Consider the following 26,145-nt stretch of genomic DNA (forward strand, 5'->3'; position numbering starts at 1 on the left):
ATCAGTCCTTCTTTTCCGTGCCCAAAAAGAACATTCTAGGCCTCATGCTGGCACTGTAAACTAGCAGTGCCAGAAGATGGTCCCCAAAGTACCTACTCCAGTTTCCTGAAAGGACGTGTCTCTAAATTAACCTCCTCTGCATGTTCTTTCCCAGAGAACTGATCCATGTCTCTTTCCAGAGCCCCGAGCCTATGGGTAGTGGCAGGGACAGGAGCAGGATGGGGGGTGGGGAAGCACTGCTTGACGGGAAATCAATGGGAACTTGAAGGTCATCCGGAGGGCGCTGTCTCCCCATCATGCACCTGCTGGGATGGGATTTGTGGTCCTGACCTCGCTTGGGGGCCTCTGCCCTCCTGTCAGAGTTGGTTAAAATCAGCCAGCAGAAGCAAACGCCCTGCAGACCAAATGATCTCCAGGCCGCCCTTCTAAGGGACATCAAGCCAAACAAAGAAGCACTGAGTCTCATTTAACCTGCCACAAGGTTGAGAGTCACCCCAATTTCTCCTGGTGGCCCTCTGAGAAAACTGCCTCAGGCCTGCTGGTTTTTGAGCCACACGCTTGTAAACCTTTTAACAAGGACAGAACAAAGCCAGGTTGACCAAGAGGCTGGTCATGTTGCCAAATTTAAGTCCTCTGGTAGAAAAGACTGAAATATTCTGGGAAACTAACAAAACCAAAACCAAAAGGTAAGTCACCCTAGAAATACCTAAAGCTGCCCTCATAACCTCCACATCCTGGGATAAGAACAAAAGATACCAGAACCTCCGTACTGCTGAAGGGAAGTCTATTTTTCTTCCCAGCCCAACAATATAAGGGGATGTGGCTGTATTTAAAATCTGACCCTCCTTTCCTCGTGGAGCTATTTCCAAGTTCCCTCCCTCCCTCCCCGCACCTTCCCCCCTTCCCTGTCTTCTTTCCCCAATCCTTCCACCTCACCGAGAGTCACTTGACATACAGATCAGCCCACATCTCCAATCCAAAAGTTGAAGAAGAGTCGAATATCAAAATGAGGAAGAAACATCCTCGACATATTTATAGAAGGGTGACAAGATGGTGATAACAAAAATAACAGTGGCCTGGCTGCCATTTATTGAGCATTTACTATGTGTGCCAGGTACTGTTCTAAGCACCTGACAGATGATCTCGTTTCGTCCCCACACAACCCCCTCTGATTATTCCCCCTGATTTCACAGATTAGGAAACTGAGGCACAGAGCGTTTTCAGTGATTTGCCTAGGGTGTTCGGGGCTGCTGCAAAGACATAAGCCCAGGCAATTTCAGTCCAGAACCCTGTTCTCGGCCACGACCCCAGCAGCCTCTCATGGCAACTGCTGCCCCTTCACCAAGATTGAGCCTCCAGAACTGGAATAGCCTAAACAACACTTACTTTTTTGGAGGCACCAGGTTTCTCTAAGAGCATCACCAAATTTGCTAGGCAGCCTTAGCCATTTTTCTTTTTTTGTGCCTCGGTTTCCCAAACTGCCAAACAGTTCCAGAAGCACTGTTAGTTACAGAGCCTGTCACAGAGCCACCTCTTAGTAACTCAAGAAGTAGGTTGGTTATGGAGCTGCCTGAAAAGATACCATCAGAGAAATACAAAACGTTATTTTGTGGTTTAGAAACCAAATCCATCCCGAAGGTGAACAAGGGGTAACGGGCTTTGAGAGGCCCTGTGGCTCTCTGAACATTGACTGAAGGGACAAAAAGGAAAATGCCAGATTACCATAAGAATCCCGGAGTGCTCAAGATTGTCTAATGTGATGCATTTGTTGTACTGCAAGGAAAACCAATAACCAGAGAGGTGAAGTAATTTCCTCCAGTCACACCGGGGCAGGGCTGAGATTAGATCCTTACTGTCCAGGCTCCGAGTTCCAGGAATTCTCCACTGTTTACAGCAGGGGCTTGCAAATGACAGCCCCTGGGCCAAATGTAGCCCCCACAAATTCCTATAAATAAAGTTTCATTGGAAGACAGCCATGCGCATTCATTCACATGTGGTCTGAGCTGCTTTTGCACCGCAGTGGTAGCACTGAGGAGTTCCAACAGTGACTGCGTGGCCTGCGAAGCCTTCTGGACCTTTACAGAAAAAAAAGTTTGCCAACTCCTGGTTTACAACCTAAGTCTCAAATGATGAAAAGACTCCGCCCTTGGAAGGAAAGAAAATAGAACGGGAGGCCGAGAGTCCCACAGCTCAAGTAGAGCATTTCCCAATTATCCCAGCTTGGTACAACTTAATAAAAACCCATAAATACAGTTAACAATAAGGAAAACAAGCACTAGCTCACCCTACCTATTTAATAATTATTGTTAACTACAGCATGCAAAACTCATCACTGGAAATTACTTCTTTTTCTAGCCTCTCTCAAAAGCCCTTTTCTTATTAGAAAACGCTGTTGGCCAATGGGCAAAACGTGCTTCCTACAGTTGCAGAGGCCTCATTGCCTCCTGTTGAGTGAAAATGGGGACATTGAGAGCACTGTCCCCTCCCTGGGGTGCTCCCTGTCAAACAGGATGGTGCCTAAACCCTCCTTGGCCTCTCATTCCAAGTAACATTATCAGGAACCACGAGGCACAGGAGAGGGTCTTGTTCAGACTTTTGCCCCTGGTGCCCCCCTGCCTCCCTCATCCTCTCTCTCCTCTCCAGAATGTACCCAGAGGCAGCATAAGGCTCACAGATGCATCCCAGCCCTTGCTGTTTGGGTAAGGACATGCTACCATGTCCTGGAGTGGAGAGATGGGGCTTGGCCCCTGAGAGACCCATGTGGGAATCAAGGATAGACCTCAGTGCCAGGTCGAAGTCGGAACTTGGTCACTGTGGATCTTCAGCAAGTCTCTCCACTCCTCTGGGCCCCAGGCTCCACCTGTCAAATGTCTCTAGAGAATTATCTTCACATGTTCCAAATGATGCAAATATGCACAGAGTCATATTAACGGGTGAGGCAAGACAGCCACACAGCACCCAGGATCCAATATCACCAGGATTAAACCATCATCAGAATTATGGAAGCTAGAGAAGCTTATATTTATCAGCATTATCTCAGGCAGAGAACTTTGATAAATAGCACCCGTTTTGCATGGAACAGTCCCAGTTCACATCAAGGTGCAGGCATCATTATTAATAACTCCTGCTTTGCCTCTCAAAAATGCCCTTGCTTGGCTGATAAATGATAAGGTCACTCTACTGATAAGCTGTTGGGGGTCAGAGAGAGGTAAGAGCCCCGCCACCCCAAACATGGTCAGCGAAAGCAGTAAATGGGCTTCTAAGAAGCCACATCCAGTTGGGTCAAGAGTTAGGGCACAGGTCTGGGGCCAGAACTGAGTAACTCAGGTCAACACAGGAGAGACCTGCCCTCCTTCTCTAGTTGCGCCCCATCAGGCCTTCTGCCTCTTTTTATGGCTGTTAAACAAATACTTAGAGAATGTCAGCCAAAGTGCGAGCTCCCTGGGAGGCCCACAGGCTTGGGGCAAAGAGGGGGCTTTGGAAAGGGTGATGAGCGGGAGAGGTGCCAACAGGTGCCTACTACCTGCCTGCTGTGCTGAGCACTTGACCTTCCTCCTCTTCATCTCTGGGACCAGGTACGGGCCTGGCCCTTCACGGAGCCTGACTCTGACCCAACAGCACTCAGTAAGCGCTCATTCTGAGGACCTGGACCCAGGAGAAGCTGGGGGCTTCCTTCCGTTCTTTGAAACTCTTCCCCACAGGGGCTGCACCTCTGTGCCTCTCCCCCAATCTTGCTGAACTGTAAGGGTGCAGGGGGGCCTGCTATGCTCTGGGACCTCCATCATTTAGAGAGCCAAGAAGTGAGTGAAAAGAAGGGTCCAGAAGAGCCAACTTGAGCTGTAGGCCAAGGCCTGTAGGGGAGGAAGGCCGGACGGGCAGCTGATTAGAAGAAAGGCAACAAAGAAGGAAAAGGAGGGGGAAGGAAGAGGTGGGGGACAGGAGTCAATATCAGTGGAGGGAGGGCAGCCTCCAGCACATGCCCCACAGCCATCAATATCTCTTCTGAGGACAGGTTATCTGGGGAATTTATGCTCTCTAATAATTACCTTGCAGAGGGTTCCACTTATCTTACCACAAGAATCTGCCAGTTGCCAGACACACAGGGTTCTGGTTAATTCCATCCACCCTGCCATCCACCTCGTCCTCCCAGCTCCCCAGCTCCTGTGCTCTGACCTCTAACCTCTCCTTCTCTCTCTGGCCTAGAGGAAGCCGAGGGTAGAAGAGTGCCAACCACTTGCAGCAGATTTAAGGGCCCCTAGGAGCTGACAGACGGACTTGGGGGGCTCTCCCTAACTGACAGATATGAGAGGTAAGGGGGCCCGGCCTAGGGATGTGCACATGGCTGTAAAAGCCTACGTAGGAAGAGCAGAAGCACTGATATGATCGCTTTCGTCTTCACCTGATGCTATCAGATCTAGTTAGCATTAATTTCATTTTCTTGTCTCCACAGCCCTCCTCAGAGCCTTCCCTTCCCTCCTCCAGCCCTTGAGGAGGGCCAATAACGGTCGGGCCACTTACTCAATAACCATCATATGCCACCCTCGGTGGTCGGGATCTCTTTGAACACATGTCTCGGACCCAACCGTGAGCTCCTTGCAGACAGAGCCCTTGGCTCCCGGTTCTGGCACCGGGGCTACCCCTGAGCCTCAGCAATGACAGTACGAGCAGCTAGCCTCTGCTGTGGGCCAGGCTCCCTTTTAAGTGCCTTAGAAAGAATAATGCACTTCATCTTTGCAGCAACCCCATGAGAGAGACGCTGTTACTGTTCCCCCCTGACAGAGAGGAGGACACTCAGCTCCAGTCGGAGGCCCAGGGCCACGTGGGGAGCAGTCAAGTCAGGAGTTGAACCGGGCGTTCTCATCTCAGAGCCTGGACTCTTCAACGCTACATTCGGCACCACCTTGGCAGTAAATGTCTGCTGATCCGCTGGAACATCTTAATACCACACCTACCCACTTATTTATGCCATGCTGTTCTAAAAGAAGAATTTTTTTTAATGTCTATTTACTTTTGAGAGAGAGGGAAAGAGACAGAGTGTGAGCAGGGGAGGGGCAGAGAGAGGGAGACACAGAATCCGAAGTAGGTTCCAGGCTCTGAGGTATCAGCACACAGCCCGTTGCGGGGCTCGAACCCACGAACCGTAAGATCGTGACCTGAGCCGAAGTCGGACGCTTAACCGACTGAGCCACCCAGCTGCCCCTAAAAGAATAATTTTTGTTAAAGTAATAATAATACCAGCCAACAACTCGGGGTCCCTGAGCATGCATAGGTAGGTGCCAGTCACGGGCTAAGAACTTTCCACTTAGTCCTCATGTCCACGTAGGGGCAGCTGCTATTACCCCGAGCCACCTCTCTGCCCCAGAAACACCAGCCTCAGGGCCTTGGCACCCGCAGGGCCCTGTCCAGGAACATTCCCCTCATCTCTACAGAGCACTGCTTCTTCTCTGTGAGCTCTGCACTCCCCTGCCTCCTTGAGGTCTTCCCCAAACTCCTTCTGTACAGTATTTGCTCTTTCTTTACCTACCCCCCAACCCCCTGGTTTATGGTCTTTTTAGCACTTTGCCAACCCCAAAACTCATTTTATTAATCTTTACTTACTACCTGTCTCTCCACACTAGATACAGAAGCTCCCTGGGAGACAGACTGGTCTAGTTTGTTCACCTCTGCATTCCCAGTGACTAGGGGTACCTGACATACAGTCGTCGGATACATAATATCCCCACTGGGCCTTACACAATACTCGTGGCCTGCTCAGCTGGACCTCTGTCAAAGCCCTCTATCTGCCCTGTCTCCACTTACCCAGTTCCAGTGTCCCAGGCATCCTGCAGCGTATTTTAGTATTTCATGGCACCCCACTACAAGGTAGAAAATAGTATCTTTATCATTCCCACGTCACAGATGAGGAAACAGGCCTAGAGAGGTGAAACAAATGAGGAAACAGGCCTAGAGAGGTGAAACAGCCGGCCCAAGACCACACAGAAGTAGGGTAAAATCATCCCCATTCTGTCTGCCTCCTCAAGGCCGTGATATTAATCATTCTGCCACAGAGCCTCTGGCTGGGTCCCCCTGGGTAACTCAACTCTCTTCACCCATGTACCCCTAAATATCCCCCACCTTCCTTCTCCCTTAGCCCTTGCTTCTCTGTGCCAATTCTCTTCCGCTGGCCCTTCCAGGCTCTCTCTCTGCACCACTCTTCTCCCAGCTCTGTGCCCCCAGGAGCATGTCCCACAGGGTCAGCCGCTTGCCATCTTCCCTCTGCTTCTGCAGCCTGGGTCAACGGTGAATGCCAGCAGCAGGTCAGAGGGAGGGAAGAGAACAAGATGGGGCATTTACTCCCCCAGCCGCTTCCCTCGCCGGGTCTACTGAAGGTCACAGCTCCCGTCAGGAAGCCCTCTCCATACGGCTTCCCTCTCCCCTTGACCTAGCCCCCAGGGTACTGCGCTATCTTACCTCGTACATTCCCCTGCCCACACTTTTATAAATAGCCATCTTATTACACACACCTCAGTTTACTCTGTTGGAATCTGCTGCTTTCTGCCGGAACTCTGGCTCTCCACCACACAAGTGCCACCTGGCCTCTCTGCCCCCTCCGGCCCCCCACCACTGTCATTGCCCCCTGCCCCCTGCCCCCTGCAGCTGCCTCGGTCAGGCCCTTCTCCACTGCTGCACTGTTGTCTCCCTCCAAGACCTATAAATAAACGTTGATTTGCTGGCTTGAAGGTCTGCCCTGGCAGCCTGCACTCTTTCCCTGGGCTCCACTAGCCCCTTTGCTAACCGGGGAAAGAGGGGAGCACCAGGGAAGCCCTACAAGTACACAAGAAGCTGTCCACCCGTGACTAGAATGACAGCAGAGGTCATCAGGTCCAAGGCGGGGGCCCCCTTTGCTAGGATCAGGCTTGTCCTGTGCAGGGGTGTTGGAGGACTTCACAGGCGGTGTGCTGTTAGCGCAAACAAAGCCGACCTCACGGCTTCGATAATCGTCGTACAATTTGTCAAGCAACTGCCCTGTGGCGGGTACCGTACTCACGGTTTACATTAACAGATGAGGAAACTAAGGCTCAGAGAGGACAGGGAGTTTAACCAACGCCACAGAGCTGCTCAGTGGCAGAGCTGGGATTAGAGCACAGCTCGGCCCAAATCCACAGACTTCTCCCACCAGTCCACACTGCCCGATGGCCAATCTCTTCCTTCTGTAGGAGGGCCACGTGCTCAAACCTAGGCAGGCAGCTCAGAGACACGGGCCAGCCGTGACCGGAAGAGGGTCATGCGGATGGGGTGTGGGGTAGGAAAAAGAGTGTGGAGTGCCCCGTGCCGCCTACAGTCACTCCGTCCCAGGGGCACACGGCGTCACTTGGCCACAGCAGTCACCACCAGGCCCAGGGGCGTGGAACATGCCCCCACTGCTCCTTCCTGCACAGCCAGCAGGGAGCCATGCGCTTGTCCTTGGGCGCACACCAGCATGTCAACAAAACACGCCCGCAGGCCCTAGCTCGGGACAGTCACAAGGAAACTCTGAAGGGCAGGGCAGAGGGACCAGGCAGCGACAAAAAGGGAGGAAGGCTTCCTGCTGCAGGACCTGGAGCTGAGCTGCGCTTCCTCGAGTGCTCCCTACAGCCAAAATTTATGCTCCCCTTAACACAATTCAAGGACTAAGGGGTTTTGTTTTGTCTTTTTTTTTGGAAGGCGATCGAAAAAGAAAGAAAAAAAAAAACAAATTTCTCGTGTTAGGAGTATTTTTTTTTTTTTTTTTTTTTTTTTTTTTTAGTGTTAGGAGTATTCTTGAAGGCAAACATCGTCACTCGTGAGGACACACACACACACACACACCAGCTCTGGCACCACCCAGCCCCAAACAGCCTTCACTTCAGTACTGGCCCTCCTGGGCTCCTGGAGAACCCGGCTCTGCACAGCCCCCTGACCTCGGTCCACATGACTGCTGGCCGGCTCGCGCTCCCCAGAGTAACAAAGCGCTCCCAGGACCCGGCAGCAGTGGCACCTGCTACTGCAGACCATCCCACCCCCACCAAGCTCGGGTGTCGCCGTGGCCCTGTCTGATGTGTCCTGACAGGACAAGGTCCAATTAGCAGAGGCCGCTTCCAGTGCCCCAGCATGAGATGGGGCCCAAATCTCCAGAGCTGTCCTGAACCTCCTCTCCCCCCAGCCCCTCCAAATCTTAAATCACTGATGTGACACCTCTAGGTGAATGGCTTCTTACGGCGTTGCATGGACCGGGAAACACCCAGAACAGACAGTGACCTTTAAAATAAAACAAAGACGAAAACAAAATACTGCTGAAATACAAAACTGAGTTCCGTCCTAAAATCTGTGCAGTCCTGGAATCTGAGTACTCTCGCTCCAGGCAAAAACACTGTCTATCCCTCCCATTAAACACCAAAAACTGAATCTCCCCTAAAGATAGGAGGTTGGCGAACATGATTAGACCCAATTAATATATGGAGAAACTGAGAACAAAAGAAGGAAAATCAATAGAATTTCCTTGCTCTGACCACTGCTACAAATGAAGTAATAACTTGAGAGGGATCTGAAGAAGAAGGAAACCAAAAGTGTCAGACAGGAGCCGTGGGGCAATTTAACAAAGCTGCAGCAGCCCGTAGGAACCGGCCAGGCAAAGACCGCCAAGGCTGACAAGACGTTCCTGGGGATGGTGGGAGGGGGAGACAGCTGGGGTCACTAGCCTTCTATTCATTACATAGCATGAGGCTCATCAGTGGTAAATTCTCGTCTCTCTCACAAAAGCAAGACACAAAAGAAAGCAAAAGGGAAGAAGCATCTGCACAAGCTGCCATATATTAGGGACACTGGTAATTTCTAGACAGGCAAAGGCCATAGGGGACCCCTGCCGCTTCACACTAAGTGTATGTCTATCACCACGCCCCTCCTCCCCTTCTCTCTCATCCGTGTTCAGGGAGGGAAGAAAGGAAATTATCAAGCCTGCACCCATCGCCCACCTTGGATCACCAGCTGGGCCATTTGGAGCATCCAAAGGTGGGGGGTGGGAAGCCCCAGGGGAAAGGGAGATCTCCAGAGATCACCATCCCTACCTCCTGCTCGGCGCCTGGGGCTCCGCTGGATAGAAGACACCGCCAAATTCAACAAGAATTTAGCTGGGCCTCCCCACAAGTCCAGATGGGAGATGCTAAGTGAGATAGCCAGCTCCACGCTATCTTTGTACCTGCAGGAGTAAATTCCTTGCTGTCCAGCTGGGTTTTCTAGTAGCCCCTCTGTCTACCCTGCTGCCTCTGGGTGGGGTTCATAAAGGTGCTCCTGGCCTAAGCGACAGTCATTCGTTCACTTAGCCAGCAGACGTTTAAAAAGCGCCTCATCCGGGCCGTAGCGCACACGTGAGAGGCAGCACGCCATTTAAGGGAGCGGCGAGGGTGCTGGGTTTGAATCCTGGTTCCCCGTTCACTTGCTGTGCCATCTGTGGACCTCTCTGAGGTTCACTTCCTTCATCTGCAAAGCGGGGGTGATTACAGGACCCTCCTCCTCGGATCACTGAGAACCGATGATATAACCTCACTGTGAGTGATCAGTCAACAGTAGCTATTGTTACTCTGACATGGGGTCCCACCTTCCACTGGCTGCTACCATCCGTGGTGGGAAAACACGGCTCCCGAGTTAACTCCCAGATAGTATCGTCTGTTCCACGGGCTTCTCTGTCCACAGAGACAGAGCAGAGTGTATCAAAAACTAAAACAGCTCAACGCCATCGGCTCAGATTGCCCCACCACCACCACCAGTCAGCTGTCTAGCCAGCAGGGTCAGTGGTCAGAAGCACGATCATGAGTGTGTTGATGATTCAGTACAAAACCACCCCCACCCGCAGAAACCTAACTCCAGCAGAGATCTGCCCGGGAGTGGGTAGAGGGCACCTGCCCCCTTTGTTTAAAGGGCACCGGGTCACAAAGGAAGAGGAGTCTTAGCTGGAACTTTAGAATATTCCAACAGGACATGTGGAAAGGCAGTTGTGTTGGTCTCGTATTGCTGCTGTTAACAAATTACCACAAACCTGATGGTTTAAAACAACACAAACTTACTATCTTATAGTTCTGGAGGTCAAAAGTCCAAAATGAGTTGCAGAGGGTTAAAATCAAGGTGTTGGCGGGATGCTTTCCTTCCGGAAGCTCTGGGGGAGAATGGGTTTCCTCGTCTTTTCCAGCTTCTAGAGGCTGCATACATTCCTTGCTTTGTGGAATTCCCTCACCTCCACTGTGTCACTTAGACTTCTGCGTCCATTGTCGTATGGCTGCCTCTGACTCTGACCTTCCAGACTCCCTCGTATAAGGCCCCCTGTGATTATATTGGGCCCATCCATATACTCCAAGATAATCTCCCCACCTCCAAGTCCTTGATTTAATCATATCTGCGAAGTCCCTTTCCTTGTAAGGTAATGTTTTCACAGATTCCAGGGATTAGGACACAGACATCTCAGAGGGGTTCCTATTCTGTCTACCAAAGGTGGGTTCTGCTGAAAAATGCACTCGAGAATTGTTATAGCAATGGTGAGGGATTGGAGGAAATAAGGTTCTGCCCTGAGCTCAAGAACACTGAAAACATCCTACTTGGCAGCAAAAATCTAATTTAAGTACAAAGTGTATGGTGCCTAAGAGACATGTCTGTGTGAACTTCTATTTCCCCAACTGAAATACTACCTTTGCAGTGTCCTTGTGTCATGAGGAATAAAGAAAAAATTCACCCGGAATCCTTCACTCCACGCCAGGCACAGTGTTAATGCTTCGCATATGGCCATCAACAAGCTGTCCACGAGTTCTGGTAGCCCCGTGACTAAATAAACCAGCTTGATATGAACTACTTGTCAGTCAGCAAATACTAGCAAATCCCTGTCGGGCCCCAGAAATCAGAGGGGCCACCTCAGCCCAATGCAGACCGACCTTCTCGTGCCAAGGCCTGAGCGGCCCCCACAGAAATACCCAAAGATCTGGATTTATGATCAGAATTTCCTAGGCCAGACATGGTCCAGAAATGGGGATCTCAGTTTACTTTCTGCAGAAAGAAGACAGGTATGAGACCCAAGCAATCTTCCACAAGCCCAGGCTCCATTCCCCTACCCGGCTTCTCCTGCAAACCATGGGGTTATTTTTAACTGAATTGTGATCACTCTGGGCTACGGGCTATAGTCAACAATTCCCAACATGAATCTTTCTACTTTCCCATTTCGTAGATGGGAGAACTGAAGCAGTCACCAAAGGAACAAGGATTTTATCTTAGGACAACATTGTGCGTCATTTGCTTTTATCACCAAAGTATCTCAGGTGAGGTTAAAAAAAGAGACAGAGTTTTAGAATTTGGATCTCAGATCTCCTGTTAATTAGCTATGTGACTGTGGGAAAATTGCATAACATATCTGAACATCCCCTTCTTTATCTGCAAAAGGACACAGGAAAATCAGCCTCTCACAACAGTTGCATGGATTAAATATCACATACAACCCTGAGCATGTTGGATTTATGGAGCACTGTGTCTCAGGCACTATGCCAAGCATTGCATGTATAATAATCCATTTAATCATGACAACAACTCTGCGAGCCGGGTCTTCACTTTCCCATTTTCCTAGAATGTAGGCCTCTGGAGGGCAGGGCTGTTTTTTGCGCCTTCTGCCCTAACCCAAGTACGCTGTAATAAATGCAATCTACAAGCACTGTTGCCGATAAAAAGAATTGAGAGACCAGTGGCGTCGGGAATCACTCTGGAAGGTTTTAGAAAGGTGGAATCTGGAAGGTAAGGAGAATTAGAGAGAGGGAGGGAGCAGAGAGGGCAGATCTTCCCATGGGGGTATGGTGAGGCGGAGAAGTGACAAGGGAGGCATGCAGGAGATCGGACTAAGCACGGCACATGGATAGGAGGCAGAAAAAATCGCTCTCAAAGACCGTGTCTACATCTGGGAGACATACATGAAAAGAAAATGGCCCTTCCCTGTCAACCTCACTGGATTGTTCTAGCAAACGAGATAGGGTGTGAAGGTTCTTGGATGCTCTCCACCATCAGGGATTCTACGTTCCCTACAGGGAAATGAGCTGTACTTACGGACAGCTTCTAGTGGTTTCATAAATACATCCTTTTACGCCCTTCATTTGCCCCTTCTTCTATCTTCCTTTTAACATTCTGCTCTCTGGTAGATATTTTCGACAACAACAAAAATCCAAGGTAGGAAACAGTTAAAAATCATCCTTGATGGTGAGGAAAAAACGGTTGCTCAATCCTAAGAGAGCTGGTATTTCTGGCACTAAGGAATACACGTGACTGAGGTCAGACCTGATCTGCCTGATTTACTCTCGGGGACCAAAGTTCCAATGGAGAACTCTGGGTCCCCACTAGGCCACACCAGGGGGCTGCCGGCTGCAAGCAATAAAGCCCAGTGCTTCTCTCCTTCAGGGTGGGAAGTCAGAGGCTCCAAATTGGAAGTACGGCTCTTCCGGGGCCTCAGTTCCCGCCTTGGGCCAAGTCATGGGATCCGTGCAGCTGAGCTCTGAGTCCAAGTCGGCAAAGCTGAAAGGGAACCCTTTATCCGGGCCACTCCTCCTACAGCAGCACAACCTGGCGGGAAGTTCACGCAGGGCTCTGGGCACTTCAGAACCCTCTTGGGTTACTGTCCTCTCCCCAAACAGCAAAATCTTTGAACATCTCCATTCTGGACTGAGCATGAGACTTCTTTCTCCCCAAGCATCTCAGGAGTATGTAGGAGGCAGTGCAAGGCTATCTCTGCCCACCCAGCACGGTGCTCCCCTCATCCTGGGCACAGTGGAAGCTGGTCAGACGTCAGGGGCCGCGGCTACTCAAACTGGGAGGTAGGGCAGAAAGGCCGGGGGGCAGCCCCGGTCACGCTCAGTGGCCTGGGTCTTGCTTTCCAGTGCGATTGTGAACACCAGCCCATCCCCCTGTGGAGGTCACAGGTTTGTCTGCCTGCCGAGCTGTCACTACGGTGACAATACCTCCATTTTCCTCTCCCCCGCCGCCTCTCCCCCACCACCAGTTGAGTAAAATCAGTCCCACTCCATCCTGCAACTTTAGAGACAGGCTTGTGCCGCGGCAGAAAACCACCTCCCCAGGCCTGAGTGAGGCCAATTCAGGTCAATCCTAGAGTTTCTGTGGCAAAGAGGTGCTCTCTTTCTCCCAGTGTGGCAAAGCTGATAAAAATGTTTACCTGAAAGCTGTTGGGAGACACCCAGGCAGCAGGCCTGTCTGCAAAGGAGGCCAGTGTAGAGGGGAGCAGAACTGAGAGGAAGGGGGAGACGGAGGGAGTTCAAATGACCTTGTTGAGCCCCCAGACCCAGTCCCAGGTGAAGCAGACGCACTCCTGAACTTGCAGTTACACGAGCCCATACATTCCTCTCTGTGCTCCAGCAGTGTGGGTTGGGTTTCTTGCCATTTGCAACCTGAAAAAACCCTGACTGATGCACATTCCAGAGTTTGATTTTACCAACAAATCCTACACAAGGCTGAAGAAGAGCTGCCCCCTGCCCCCCCCCCCCACACACACACACCTCTGGGTTTCTCAAATGCTACCCGGATGCTTTTGAGATAAATATGGGTTCGTGGTCATCAGGTGCCGCATATCCAACCTGAGTGGGGGTCAGTCAGGGAACGTTGGAGATGGCATCTCAGCGAACTGCACCCTGTGGCTTACCATAGTCCCCACCATTCCCTATTGTCTCCCATCAAGTGCATTTTCCTCATTTACTTTACCTGCCTGGTCCCTTTAAGTATATCAATTTATCATCCCTTATAAATGGATGGCTGAAAGGATAGATGGATGGATGGATAGATGGACCGTTTGATCATTCAATGCATAAACCTGTGGATGGATGAGTGGATGGGCGGGCACCAAATGGTTATGTATTTGCACGTCGAGCCTGCATACACATAGGCACAACACAAACAATGAAATGCAGTCGGGGACCATTTGATAACACAGGAAAGAAAATAGCCACAGACTTACTTCCGTGGGGCTTTCGTCTCTGGAATAACGGGGGATGACTCTCTGGGTAGCATTCATCCCATAGCTGCCCTCCTCCCTCCCAAGCCAAGATGGTTCCCACACTCCCACCAACAGTGTAGCACAAGGAGAAACCATTCCTGCATTCACAGGCAGCTGCCTCAGAAGAAAACCTGGCCTGAGGAAGCAGCCTCCCCCTCAGTCCCCAGCATCTACCTGGATCTGGACACCAGCCACAGAAACAGAAAGAACTACAAAGAATGCAGGCAGTGTTTTGGTGCCTGGACTTGGGGTAATGATCGGCAGTGTCCACAAATGTATCCACGAGGCTCTTGCCTTGAAACAAGGATATGCGGGGTCTAGGGTGACCAAGGAGGGCCACCAGGTGGCTCAAAGAACTGAGAAAACAATAGAAAGACAGCAACAGTGGAGCTCAGAGCCTCAGCCACCGGGCTGGAGGCATCGGCACGACTTCGGGGAGGTAGTTGGTGATTCACATAGAACCACGCTGTGAGCTAGTCACTGTGGGGGGGGGGGGGGTGTGCTCACAGTTCAGGCAACTGCTTGCTTCAGAAACTAGACAGCGTTCGCTCCACTGTGAACCGTATTCCCCTTTCATTGTCTTTGTGAAGTCATCACAGAGTTCCGAGCGTAAGAATCCCTCTTTTCCTGGGTCAGACCAGGAAAGCGGCACTCATGCTGAGTGGCACCTGGACCAGGCCTGTTCATGCTGGGGTATGTCACCCCAAGCGTGAGGCACGAAACACACGATGTGAGGGTTCTGCATCTCATCTACCCGTGCTGCCAGGAAACGAATGCATGGAACAGTGGGAGAAAACAGAGCGGCACGCATAAATACTCCAAGGCCATAAGAGAAGGGTAGCTGCTGAGGGGGTAAGAAATACTAGCTTCCTCAGGAATAATCCTTCATGGTGGATACCCTCCCTGCCTGGCATCCACTTTCCTGGTGACTCAGTCCCAGAGCTGAGGAAACACAAGCGTGGGACGAGCCACGGAAAAACAGACTCCCACCGAGGAGCAAAGCAGGCACCAACAGGGGTGCCTGGGTGGCTCAGTCGGCTAAGCGTCCGCCTTCAGCTCGGGTCATGATCTCACGGTTCATGAGTTCAAGCCCCATGTCGGGCTCTATGCTGACAGCTCAGAGCCTGGAGTCTGCTTTGGATTCTCTATCTCCCTCTTTCTCTCCCTGCCTCTCCCCTGCTCACATTCTGTCTCCTTCTCCCTCAAAAATAAGCATTAAAAAAAAAAATTCTTTTTAAAAAGAAGGCACCAACAAACGTGAGAACCGGCGAGCAAATGGTCTCTCGCTGGGGTTCCATCTGATGGGGTCTCTCCAGGGGTTCCATCAGCCCCTGGGACACCACAAAAGACACGATACTGCAGAAGACTGACACAGGGTCTCTCCCCTCAACATGCTTATATTTGAGAGAGGCAACAAGACCCATGAGGGGACAGACATAGGAAACTGTATACAACCTGGAGTCGAGAGTCTTGGGTTCTCGTCCGGCTCTGCAGCTTTGGCCTTGAAGCCCACCACTGACTTTTCTGGGCTTCAGTTTCCTCATCTGCAAAGTGAGACCCCCTCACAGCTCAAAGGTTGTGCGAGCTCTGGGTTGCCAGATTAGCCCATCATCAAGGGGCTGCCCAGTGTTCCGACACCACGCTTTGGGAGAGGCACGTAGATACTCACGTTCAGAATCAGCTCCTGGGAGCGGAAGTGAAGATGCTGAGCCCTGAACCTCTGCTGAGGTTCCACACGTCAGGTCACATGCCCCCAAGCAGCGCAAAGGCTGAGACCCACTTTTTTTCAAAATTTTTAAAGTTTATTTATTTTGAGAGAGGGAGGGAGGGAAGGAGAGAGAGCGCATAAGTGGGGGAGGGTCGGAGAGAGAGAATCAGAAGCAGGCTCCGCGCTGTCAGCATGGAGCCCTAGGTGGGGCTCGATCTCACGAAACCGCGAGACCATGCCCTGAGCTGAAATCAAGAGTCGGACGCCTAACCAACTGAACTACCCACATGCCTCCACATTTCTGATTGTCCCCATATACATGTACCTTCAGCCCTGGGTGTTTATTTTTTATCTTACCAGGAGGAAAGAATTTGGATTCTGTTAACATACATACAAAGGGGATGCATTTGTTTATTTTGAAGAATGTATTTTCGGACATAACTGGTGAGGAGCAAGGTTACAAACCCTCCTTTTCTCTGGGCTCATGTGAGTGCTATTCCTCCGAGGTGATTTCTCCAAAGACCACAAATGGCCAGATCTTCCATTTCTCATCTCCTGACCTGTCTCAGTTTGATACCGTGGTCAGGGACAGCTGTCACATTATCCTTCAGGACCTCGGTGCTCCCACGTCCACATCCTGCCATCATCAGCCCCGTGGAGGTTCAGGGTCCCTGCCCACTGGCCACCTTTCCACCCACCCCATGCAGTAAAGTCACCAGATAAAATAAGGATAAAATAATTTGAGTGTTAGATCAAGAATATCCATTTTTAGAGGCACGTGGGTGGCTCAGTCAGTTAAGCGTCCGACTTCGACTCAGGTCATGATCTCACAGTTCATGAGTTCAAGCCCCACGTCCGGCTCTGTGCTGACAGCTCAGAGCCTGGAGCCTGCTTCCGATTCTGTGTCTCCCTCTCTCTCTGCTGCTTTTCTGCTCACACTCTGCCTCTGTCAAAAAGAAATGGTTAAAAAAATTTTTTTTTCATTTTTAGTATAAAACATTTGCCTTTCCAGGTACCAAAACTGAGCCATTCCCTTCCGAGGACAGAAAAATTCTCTCCTTCTAAGCTTGTGGTCACAGAACCTCAGCCCAGTGGCCCTTGTGTCCCCTGGCCTCAAAAATGTCTGCCTTTGCCTCTTTCAGGGTGAGCAATGAAGGCCACGGCTTCCAAGGCTCACGGTAACATAGGCAGTTCCCAATTGGATGCCAATGGTGCTTGGTCAAAGAACTGCTTATGGCTGGAGTCAAAAACATTTCTACACAGAGCTACTAGCTCCAGAGCAGAAGGTCTGGCAAGAGGGGGAATGGGGAGAGAAGGAGAGAAATGTAATAGGTACTGCCGTATAAGTCTCTAGGGGAGACCTCAGTCTGAGACATCTCATTAAAAAAAAAAAAAAAAAAAAAGGTATCACCTGGCAAAGGCTGCCACATGGGTCATGAACTTCTAGTTCTAAATTCTGGCTATAAGAGATAAGCCCAGCATATCCTCCAGCTCTGGGCTCCTTAACAACACCTGCCGTTCTTCTACCTGCCTCCCTGGGCACCTGGAGTGGAAGTGCCATGAGGGCTGGGCTGGTGCCCTTTTTCTCTCATCACCATATGCCCACCATCTAGTCTGGGACCCAGACTCACGGCGAGCACTCGATGAGCTTTTGTTCGATGCATGAATGACTGTCTACGTTATCCGATATATCCCCAAAAGCATCATGAGTTTGTAGTGCAAAAGGTCCTGAACAACTCAAATGAGAAAAACACAAACATGTCCCGTGAAGACGGCGGGCCTGAATGACATCTGGGGTCATCTGCAATACCAGAGGCCCTTGAGCCTGTCCTATTCGGGCAAGTAACTTCCCTGCAAGAATTTCAAACGCTTTCTTCAACACCTTAGCTCAGGTTGAAGTCCTCAGCCTGTGCCCAGCACCGGGTGATAACCCCAGGAGGGAAGTGTGCCGAGAAGCCAAAACCAGGAACACGAGGGACAAAAAACTAGGGCAAAAGCGCCTAGGTGGGGACGGATCCAAAGAAGGAACAAGAGAAATACTTGAAGATGCAGCATGGCTGTCCAGGACATACACACTCACACAAACACAAAGATCCTCCTTCCAGATCCACACTGCACCCCCTTCCCACCCCCCCCCATCCCATCATTGGATGACAGTGCTGCTTTGTGGAACAGAACAATAGGCACATTATGCCAACCTATAATTATCCTAGGAGAAGCGATAGCGAAGTCAAGGCATTACATGAACATTGGGATACTGGATACCATCCCACAAAAACAACAACAAAACAACAACAATCCACAAAATCCCTAATTTAAATAAAGACTGAAAGCTGTCCGGAGCCAGTAGCCTTTCACATTTATATGAGGGTGGGATTTTTTTTTTTTTCTTTCCACGTGATTATTTAAGCACAAGGCCTTCTTTCACTGGAATTGGTAGAGTACTGGGGGCAGGGGTTGGGAGGTTTTTTGTTGTGTTTTTGGTTGTTGTTTTTTTTTTTTCAATAAGGAGGCAGAGAGTAAAGGAAGTGAAGGGCGGGAGCAGGTGCCAAGGCTATAGGCTGTGACCCACAGGCCGCCCTCAGAGGTACCTGGGTCTGAGTCCACCCAGTGAGTCTGTTCCATTAACAGAGATTCCTTTCCACCACGGCAACAAAACGAGTATCCAGGGACGTGGGTGTAAAACACACAGAGTCCCGGGTGGTGTCCTGGAAAAGACAGGGACCCAAAATATAACGAGAATATCTGAGATCCCCCTCCCTCTGCCATAACTAGATGCTTCTGTGGTTTATTCAAGAACTACGCGCTCCATCTCTGCCGCGTGCGAGGAGCCATCAAGCCAGCAACTGAGGAAAATTAACAAAGACGGTCACTTTCTGCTCAGAGCCTCGGTTTCCTGAGAGTGCCGGCCAGCCCTGGAGACGCACACACCACACACACACACACTCCTGCTTCCAAATTCAAGGTGCAGCCCCAGACTGGCGTGGGGCCGCGCTGACGAAGGCCATCTCCACAGGCCATCACTGAAGAGGGAGAGGACCTGCCACTCCTGAAACAGAGGTGGAGCCAGAACTCTCTGAGCCAAGGAGCAGAAGCTGCCGGCATGGGGCACACAGGGTCATCTTCGTGTGTCCTGGTAAAAGCAAAGGTGTGGAAAACTGATGGTTTGTTTTTCAAACACATCCCTAGTTTCTACGCAAAGGTCTCTCTTCTCTTTCAGGGGGAGCCTTCCTCCTGAACCACAGCCCCATGTGCTCTGCCTCTTCTGGACCCAGTCAACCCTCCTTTCTTTCTTTCACCTCAGGCCTTCCTTTCTTTCACCTTCTCCACACACTAACGCAGGGATGGCATGAGAAGGCCATTAATCGTCAAAGGACCCTTCTAGCAATGATCCAACCTCCTTCCTTACATTTACTGAAAAGCTCCTCCCATATATCGTATGTTCATCTGTCCATTCCATTTAGAAACCATTAACCGTCCTTCCTCAGAAGCCACTGGTTCTTAGGGATTCATTTCCTCCTTTTCTTGCCAAATCCAAAAGCCGCTTCTTGGTCATCATGCTGCTCGACCACCATTTGCTGATAGAAGCCACATATTCTTTGAAACTCTCAGAACCTTGATTTCACTCATTCGTTTGGCTCCCTCAGTGAGTGTCCCCTCCATCCTGGTGCCCAGTGGTGGGGGTGGGGGGTGGGTAGGACAGTAACAGGAGCTGCTCCTCGCCTTCCACTCATCTCTGCACACCTACTAACGATGGCTTGCCCTGCATCAGCCAAAGGGCTTTAAAGGACTCAGAGTGTGTCCACACTCATTACCTCCGGCAGTCACAAAGCCCAGTCCTGCAAACTTTGGAAAAACATCTTACATTGTAATAATTCTCCCCCTGGAGAAGAAGACAGCCTATTCTTGCAACCGCTACTCTTCTGGAAGTGTGGAAAACCAGGGACGGAAGTACCACCAAATGACTCCCGAACTGTGACATGATTTTGTGAGTCATTCCTTCCCAGAGTCCTCTGCTCACTGGCCCCTCTCCCTCAGTGTTTTGCTGTGCACCTTATCACAGAGATAACTGCACCTGCCTCTATGCTGTGAGCTCCGGGAGGGCGTGAAATAGACTGGTCTCTTTTCCGTCCCCATAACTGCCAAAGGCTTAAATATTGGTTGAAAGGCAGCAAGGGCAGGAGAAATCCGGCATCAGATCTCATCTCTACACCATTCCTCAGGATGGCACCTTTGGAAAACTGTCTTCAGGTTTATTTCTGGCATGGCCTGTGGGAGGGTCAAGACAGTGAGTGTTCTCTGACCTTGGGCATTTCAGAGGCCACCATGATACCACACTGAAACGTCCAGGCAGGACCCCAAAGCAAACACTTCACCTATTCAGGATACAAATTTAATGAGTCTATGCCACTTAGTAATTCTGTACTTGCCTTCCTTCCTTACTGCCGGCCCTGGGGCAAGCTCCTTAAGATATTTGTCCCTGCTTTCTCATCAATAAAGATTAAAGTACGTGTCTCCTAGGACTGCTGTTAAGATTTGACAAACAGCCACTAGGGGAAGTGCCTAGCGCTGTGCTTAATATGTTAGCAGAGCGTCCATATATCCTTCTTTATCATGATGATTGTTACTCACAGGTTAGAAAGGGTGCATGATATTGACTCCCACACAACTTTGATACAGCCCTTTTGAATTGGCTGCTTTTGATGGAACTGCCCTTTGACAATGCCTCAGCAACAAACCACGAAACTGTCAGCTTTTAGGGGCACCTGAGTGGCTCAGTCAGCCAAGCATCTGACTCTTGATTTCGGCTCAGGTCATGACCTCACGTTCTGTGAGATCGAGCAGGGTGTAGGGCACTGCACGGAAGGCACGGGGCCTACTTGGGATTCTCTCTCCCTCTCACTCTGCCTGTCCCCCCCCCACCACCAAAATAAATAAATAAACATTGAAAATAAATGAACTTTCAGCTTTTAAAATATATGAGGTCGGGGCGCCTGGGCGGCTCAGTTGGTCAAGCATCCGATTCTTGGTTTCGGCTCAGGTCGTGATCTCACGGTTTGTGAGTTCAAGCCCCATATCAGGTTCCATGCTGACAGTGCAGAGCCTGCTTGGGATTCTCTCTCAGCCCCTCCCCCTCTCGCTCTCTCTGTCTCTCTCTCAAAAATAAGTAAATAAACTTAAAAAAAAATTTTTTTAATTTTTTTTGACATTTATTTATTTTTGAGACAGAGAGAAACAGAGCATGAACAGGGGAGGGGCAGAGAGAGAGGGAGACACAGAATCTGAAGCAGGCTCCAGGCCTCTGAGCTGTCAGCACAGAGCCCGACGCGGGGCTCAAACTCACGGACCGTGAGATCATGACCTGAGCCAAAGTCAGACGCTTAACCGACTGAGCCAACCAGGCACCCCTAAAAAAACTTTTTTTAAATACAACGTCATGTGAGAAACAGGTATTTCTCCCTCTCTCCCTGCGGTCACCCAACCCTAACCTCAGGGATGGGAAAGGACAAGCTCAGAGATGGGGTTAGGGATGCCGTGAGAGTTAGGCATGGGGTAACGTCCAGGAACAGAGGACCGAAGTTGGATGAAGGGTCTTAAAGCAGGGAGGTCAGAAATGGAGTAGAGGTCAACATTGGATGGTGCACAAGTGAGGTGAAATTGAGGGCTGACTGAGGCTCACATTAATTATTTTAAGTTTTCATCCCCACCCACCACTATAGCATCAAAATGCCCCACTTTGTGAAGGGGGTAAGGGGGGAGGAGGGAGAGAAAAAGAACCCTGAACTGAGTGAACATTTTATTTTTTTTAATGTTTATTTATTTTTGAGAGAGAGAGCCAGAGCGTGAGTGGGGGAGGGGCAGAGAGAGGGAGGGAGACACAGAATCTGAAGCAGGCTTCAGGTTCTGAGCTGTTAGCACAGAGCCCGACACAGGGCTCCAACTCATGAAATGCGAGATCATGACCCGAGTGGAAGTTGGACCCTTAACCAACCAAACCAACCAGGTGCCCCCGAGTGAACATTTTTAGGCCACAAGACATTTTGACTCAAAGAGTAAGTCGCGATGCTGGTCAAATCCCCTAGTCCTTTTCCACAAGGGGTGCTCACAAGAGGGATTGGCAAGAAGGTTCTAGTAGGTCGCTCAGCCTACGGGATATAAAATGCCTGGTGAATTTCGCATTCTAAGGACAGGAGTTTTCCAAATTAAAATTTTAAGACTGTATGAAAATAGTTCACCATTTACTTTTAGGATGAGGTAGTGTTTAGACTGTCAGCCTGAAAAACCAAAGCTAGCATTTTTGGGGCTGCTGAGGTGGGGGGGAGGGAACAACCTGTTGGTTCTGTCGGGATCCCTGAGATCCTGGACGAAGAAAAAGAGAGGGGTCCAAACACCTTCTCCCACCAAGAAACCAGCCAGAGGTCTCTGGACTTATAAGATGGACATTTCAAAAGCCATGACTTAGACTTTAACATTCTTGGGAGTTCAGGAATAATCCTGTTGATGTAGGTTCTAACCCCAACCACACCATCTACTTGCCGTGCAAACTCAGCCAGGCGATTTCACCTCTCTGAGACTCTGTTTGCTCCCCTTGTCCTTCTGGGCAAGCTTAACTTAGCAGTGCCCTTCAGCTCTAATGTTAATTCAGTCAAGAAATATTCACTGAGCACCTACTACATGCCAACACCCTTCTAGACAGTGGGTATACAGCAGGTTCCTGCCTTCGTGAGGCTGACACTCTAGCCCCAATATCCTATGACTCCTAAGAGGCTGTGAGGACCACACCCTGCATGATATGCTTGCGTATCTCAGGAAAAGAGACGTGGCAGGGGCTCCATACGAACTGACTTAAGGTGAGGGGTGGGCAAGCCATTGTCGCCGACCAGTAAATAGGACAACAGAACTTCTTCCTTCAGATTGTTTACTTTAAGTTGCCGGAATGGACAGGAGAGTGAAGAACATGAGGTAGGCAGAGTGAGTGCAGAGGAAGACAAGGCAGGGAAAGGATGCGTGGTTCTAAACCGAGGCCCCATATTCTGCGGGGCTCATGCTAAGATTTCACCTGGCAATACCGACTCCCTTTCAGTCACAGGGAAACTTAACATCGTCACCAAACAGGGCTCAGTCCCGCCCAGCACTGGCCACTGACTGATGACACCAGTCCTGGTTCCTCCTGCAAGGACCCTGGGCAGAGGCACATTAGGGGAGGGGTGGGAAGGACACAGGAACCACAGAAAGGGTAAGAAGCCACAGGTCAATGCGGTCCACACAAGCCACCCTCTCCCCACCCACGTGCAGCCCATTTGCTGCCTCCCCCAGAGCTTTTGGGGCCACTCTAGGCCAGGGAGAAGAGGAGGGCATGGGGAGGCTTTGTAAGGGTGGGCTCCCCCACATTTCTCCCATCTGGGAGAAGGGCAGGTTCTCAGCCTGCCTGGGAACCAGGGAATAAGCACTGGGGGAAGGGGGTTGTGTGCGAGAGTCACCGGGGCACTCCTTTGGAATGCAGATGCCCGGCTCCACCCCACTCTACTGGTTCAGTAGATCAGGGTGGAGACCAGGAGTCTGACTTTCCACTCAGCAGCCGGTAATTCTGATGCAAGCAGGCTACCACCCTCCCTCGAAGGTGCCCAGTGAGGAGAGAAAGGGATTTGAGCTTCCAGAGGTGGAGCCTCACCAGCTAAGTGACTTAGAGCATTTGCTGTCCTTTATTTCCTTTCAAAACCTCAACTGTCCATCCACAAAATGAGGATGATGCAAATGAGTACCTGTTTCTCAGGATTAGTGGGAGGAGCAAGTGAGAAAAGCATCAGTCCCGCTGCGCGGTAAGAATTCGGCAGACTGCTGCTTATTATCCAGGGGGTGACTTCTATAAGTGGGTTCTTCCACATCAGCCCCTTCCCGGACTGGAGCACATGGTGGGGAGGATGTGAATGATGCCAGTGGGCGGCAGGGAAACCTCTAATACAGAAGGCGGGGCTACCAAAGTCTCCTTGTGCGACGCCGCCCCCCCCCCCCCCCATGACCAGCACCAACACTGTGGTCCAGGAACACACTCGGTCTGGATCTGGCCAACTCAGAACACGCTAGCTGATGTGCAAGAACTCAGGGCAGAGGGGCGCCTGGGGGGCTCAGGCCACCGAGTGTCCTATTTCAGCTCAACTCATGATCTCATGCCCCCCCCCCCAATCGGGCTCCATGCTGATGGCCCAGAGCCTGGATCCTGCTTCGGGTTCTGGGTCTCCCTCTCTCTCTGTCTCCCCACTCATGCTCTGTCTCTCTCTCTCTCTCGAAAATAAACATTAAAAAATAAAAAAGAACTCAGGGCAGAGAGGGGCACACATAGCATGGGGTGGTCCTCCCATCAGAGATATGGTCCGGAAGGAGATGAGGATGCCGGACAAAAAGGATGGCAAAGGAGCAGGGAAGAACAGGAGAAGGTGAAACATATTTACCCCAGTGGCGTCGTGCATTGGCAACAGTGTCTCCAAGCTTCAGAGTTAAAAAGGAGGCAAGTCACATGGAAGGTGATACGAAGAGTAAGAATGGGTACTGCAGGGGTGTCTGGGTGGCTCAGTCAGTTAAGCGTCCGACGTTGGCTCAGGTCATGATCTCCGGTCTGGGAGTTCGAGCCCCGCGTCGGGCTCTGTGCTGACAGCTCAGAGCCTGGAGCCTACTTCGGATTCTGTGTCTCCCTCTTTGTCTCTCTTCCCCCGCTCATGCTCTGTCTCTCTCTTCTCAAAAATAAATAAATGTTTAAAAAAAAAATTTTTTTTTAAGAATGGGTACTGCATTGGGGTCTAAAACACACATGGAGTGACTCTGCTTCACAGGAGCTACTCAGGGGCGCCTGGGTGGCTCAGTAGGTTGAGCATCTGACTCTTGATCTCGGCTCAGGTCATGATCTCATGGTCATGGGATCAAGCCACAGGTCGGCATGGAGCCTGTTTGGGATTTTCTCTCTCTCTCTCTCTCTCTCTGTCTCTCTCTCTCTGCCCCTCCCCTGCTCACACTCTATCTCTCTCTCAAAATAAATAAACAATAACAACAAAACAGAAGCTACTCAGAAGGGAAAAAAACAGATTTAACTCTAGGAACAAAGATCTCTCCCCGAAATCCAGGAATGGTAGTAGAAATAGGGTCCTCATCTGCATCAAAAGAACTCTCGTTTCCCAGCCAGGTCTGGCATACCACCGTGGCCTTCCCTATCCTAGAGCTGGCCCCTAGGCTCAGAAGACTCCTCCCCACCATATATGAAAATAGGGCCATTGCACATATAATTAGTTATAGCGAGGTCGTGGGGAAGGCGCTAATCAAATATGACTGGTGTACCTATAAAAAGGGGATGATTGGACACAGAGGCACGCACACAAGGAGAATACCATTTAAAGATGAAGAAGCTTGGGACGATGCTTCTAAAAGTCCAGGAACACCAAAAACTGCCAGCAAACTACCAGAAGCTAAGAAGAGGTCCAGCACAAATTCTCCCTCACAGCCCTCAGAAAGAAATAACCCTGCAAACACCTTGATCCTGACTTCCAGCCTCCGGAACTGAAACAGTGAATTTCTGTTACTTAAACCACCCAGGGCCACCTGGGTGGCTCAGTCAGTTAAGCATCCAGCTTCGGCTCAGGTCATGATCTCACTGTTCGTGAGTTTGAGCCCCGCATCGGGCTCTGTGCTGACAGCTCAGAGGCCTGGAGCCTGCTTCAGATTCTGTGTCTCCCTCCCTCTCTGCCCCTCCCCTGCTCATGCTCTGTCTCTCTTTCTCTCTAAAAAAAAAAAAAAAAAAAAAATTTAAAAGCTTTTTAAAGAAAAATAAAATAAATAAAAATAAAAATAAACCACCCAGTCTGTACTTTACTACAGCAGCCCTAACAATCCAATACGCCCACAGCCTTACTTGTCTTCACCACATTGATCACCAATGAGAAAATCAGAAACTTCCAGAAAGTCACCAAATTTACTTTTTTTTTTTTTTTTTAAGAGAGAGCGCACACTAGCAGGGGAGAGGGAGAGAGGGAGGGAGAGAGAGAATCCCAAGCAGGCTCCACACCCAGTGCAGAGCCAGATGCAGGGCTCGATCTCATGAACAAGAGATCATGACCTGAGCCAAAATCAAGGGTCGGACGCTTAACACACTAAGCCACCCAGGCGCCCCTCATATTTACTTTTCTAACCAACAAACCACACATCGTGGAAGAATTCAAAAATCAACAAAACACAGTCCTCCCGCACACAGGTAGGCAAATGTCTATCACTTTACATTTTACAAAACACTTTCCCGTGCATAGTCTAACCTCAGGCTGAGGTGGGGCTGGGTCCTGTGATTCCCATTCTGCAGAGGGAGAGGCGGTGACTGGGCCCAGAGCCCTCAGCCGCCAAGTGGCAGGCAAGCGGCTGCAGCAAGCGCTTCTGAGTGTGG

General features: G+C 50.4%; 1 protein-coding gene across 7 annotated transcripts in view; it reads right to left on the reverse strand.

Annotated features, from left to right (window-relative positions):
- The window catches only part of DPF3 (double PHD fingers 3), a 249,274-nt gene that overhangs the window by 156,551 nt on the left and 66,578 nt on the right, over positions 1 to 26,145 (reverse strand). For 5 of the 7 annotated variants that reach the window (XR_006218980.1, XR_006218978.1, XR_006218979.1 and 2 more), the window contains exon 1: positions 9,593 to 9,829. The exons of 1 other annotated variant lie outside the window; for it this stretch is intronic. Coding sequence is in view for 2 of the 6 variants with exons in the window: in XM_042990039.1 (XP_042845973.1) it covers positions 9,593 to 9,612 (20 nt within the window). In the remaining 4 variants the exon portion in view is untranslated. Of the gene's footprint in view, positions 1 to 9,592; positions 9,830 to 14,524; positions 14,580 to 26,145 lie in introns of those variants that run through there. One more of the 7 variants, XM_042990040.1, reaches the window with a different exon arrangement.

Source organism: Panthera tigris, chromosome B3 (assembly GCF_018350195.1).
Source record: "Panthera tigris isolate Pti1 chromosome B3, P.tigris_Pti1_mat1.1, whole genome shotgun sequence".
Classification (NCBI taxonomy): Eukaryota; Metazoa; Chordata; class Mammalia; order Carnivora; family Felidae; genus Panthera; species Panthera tigris.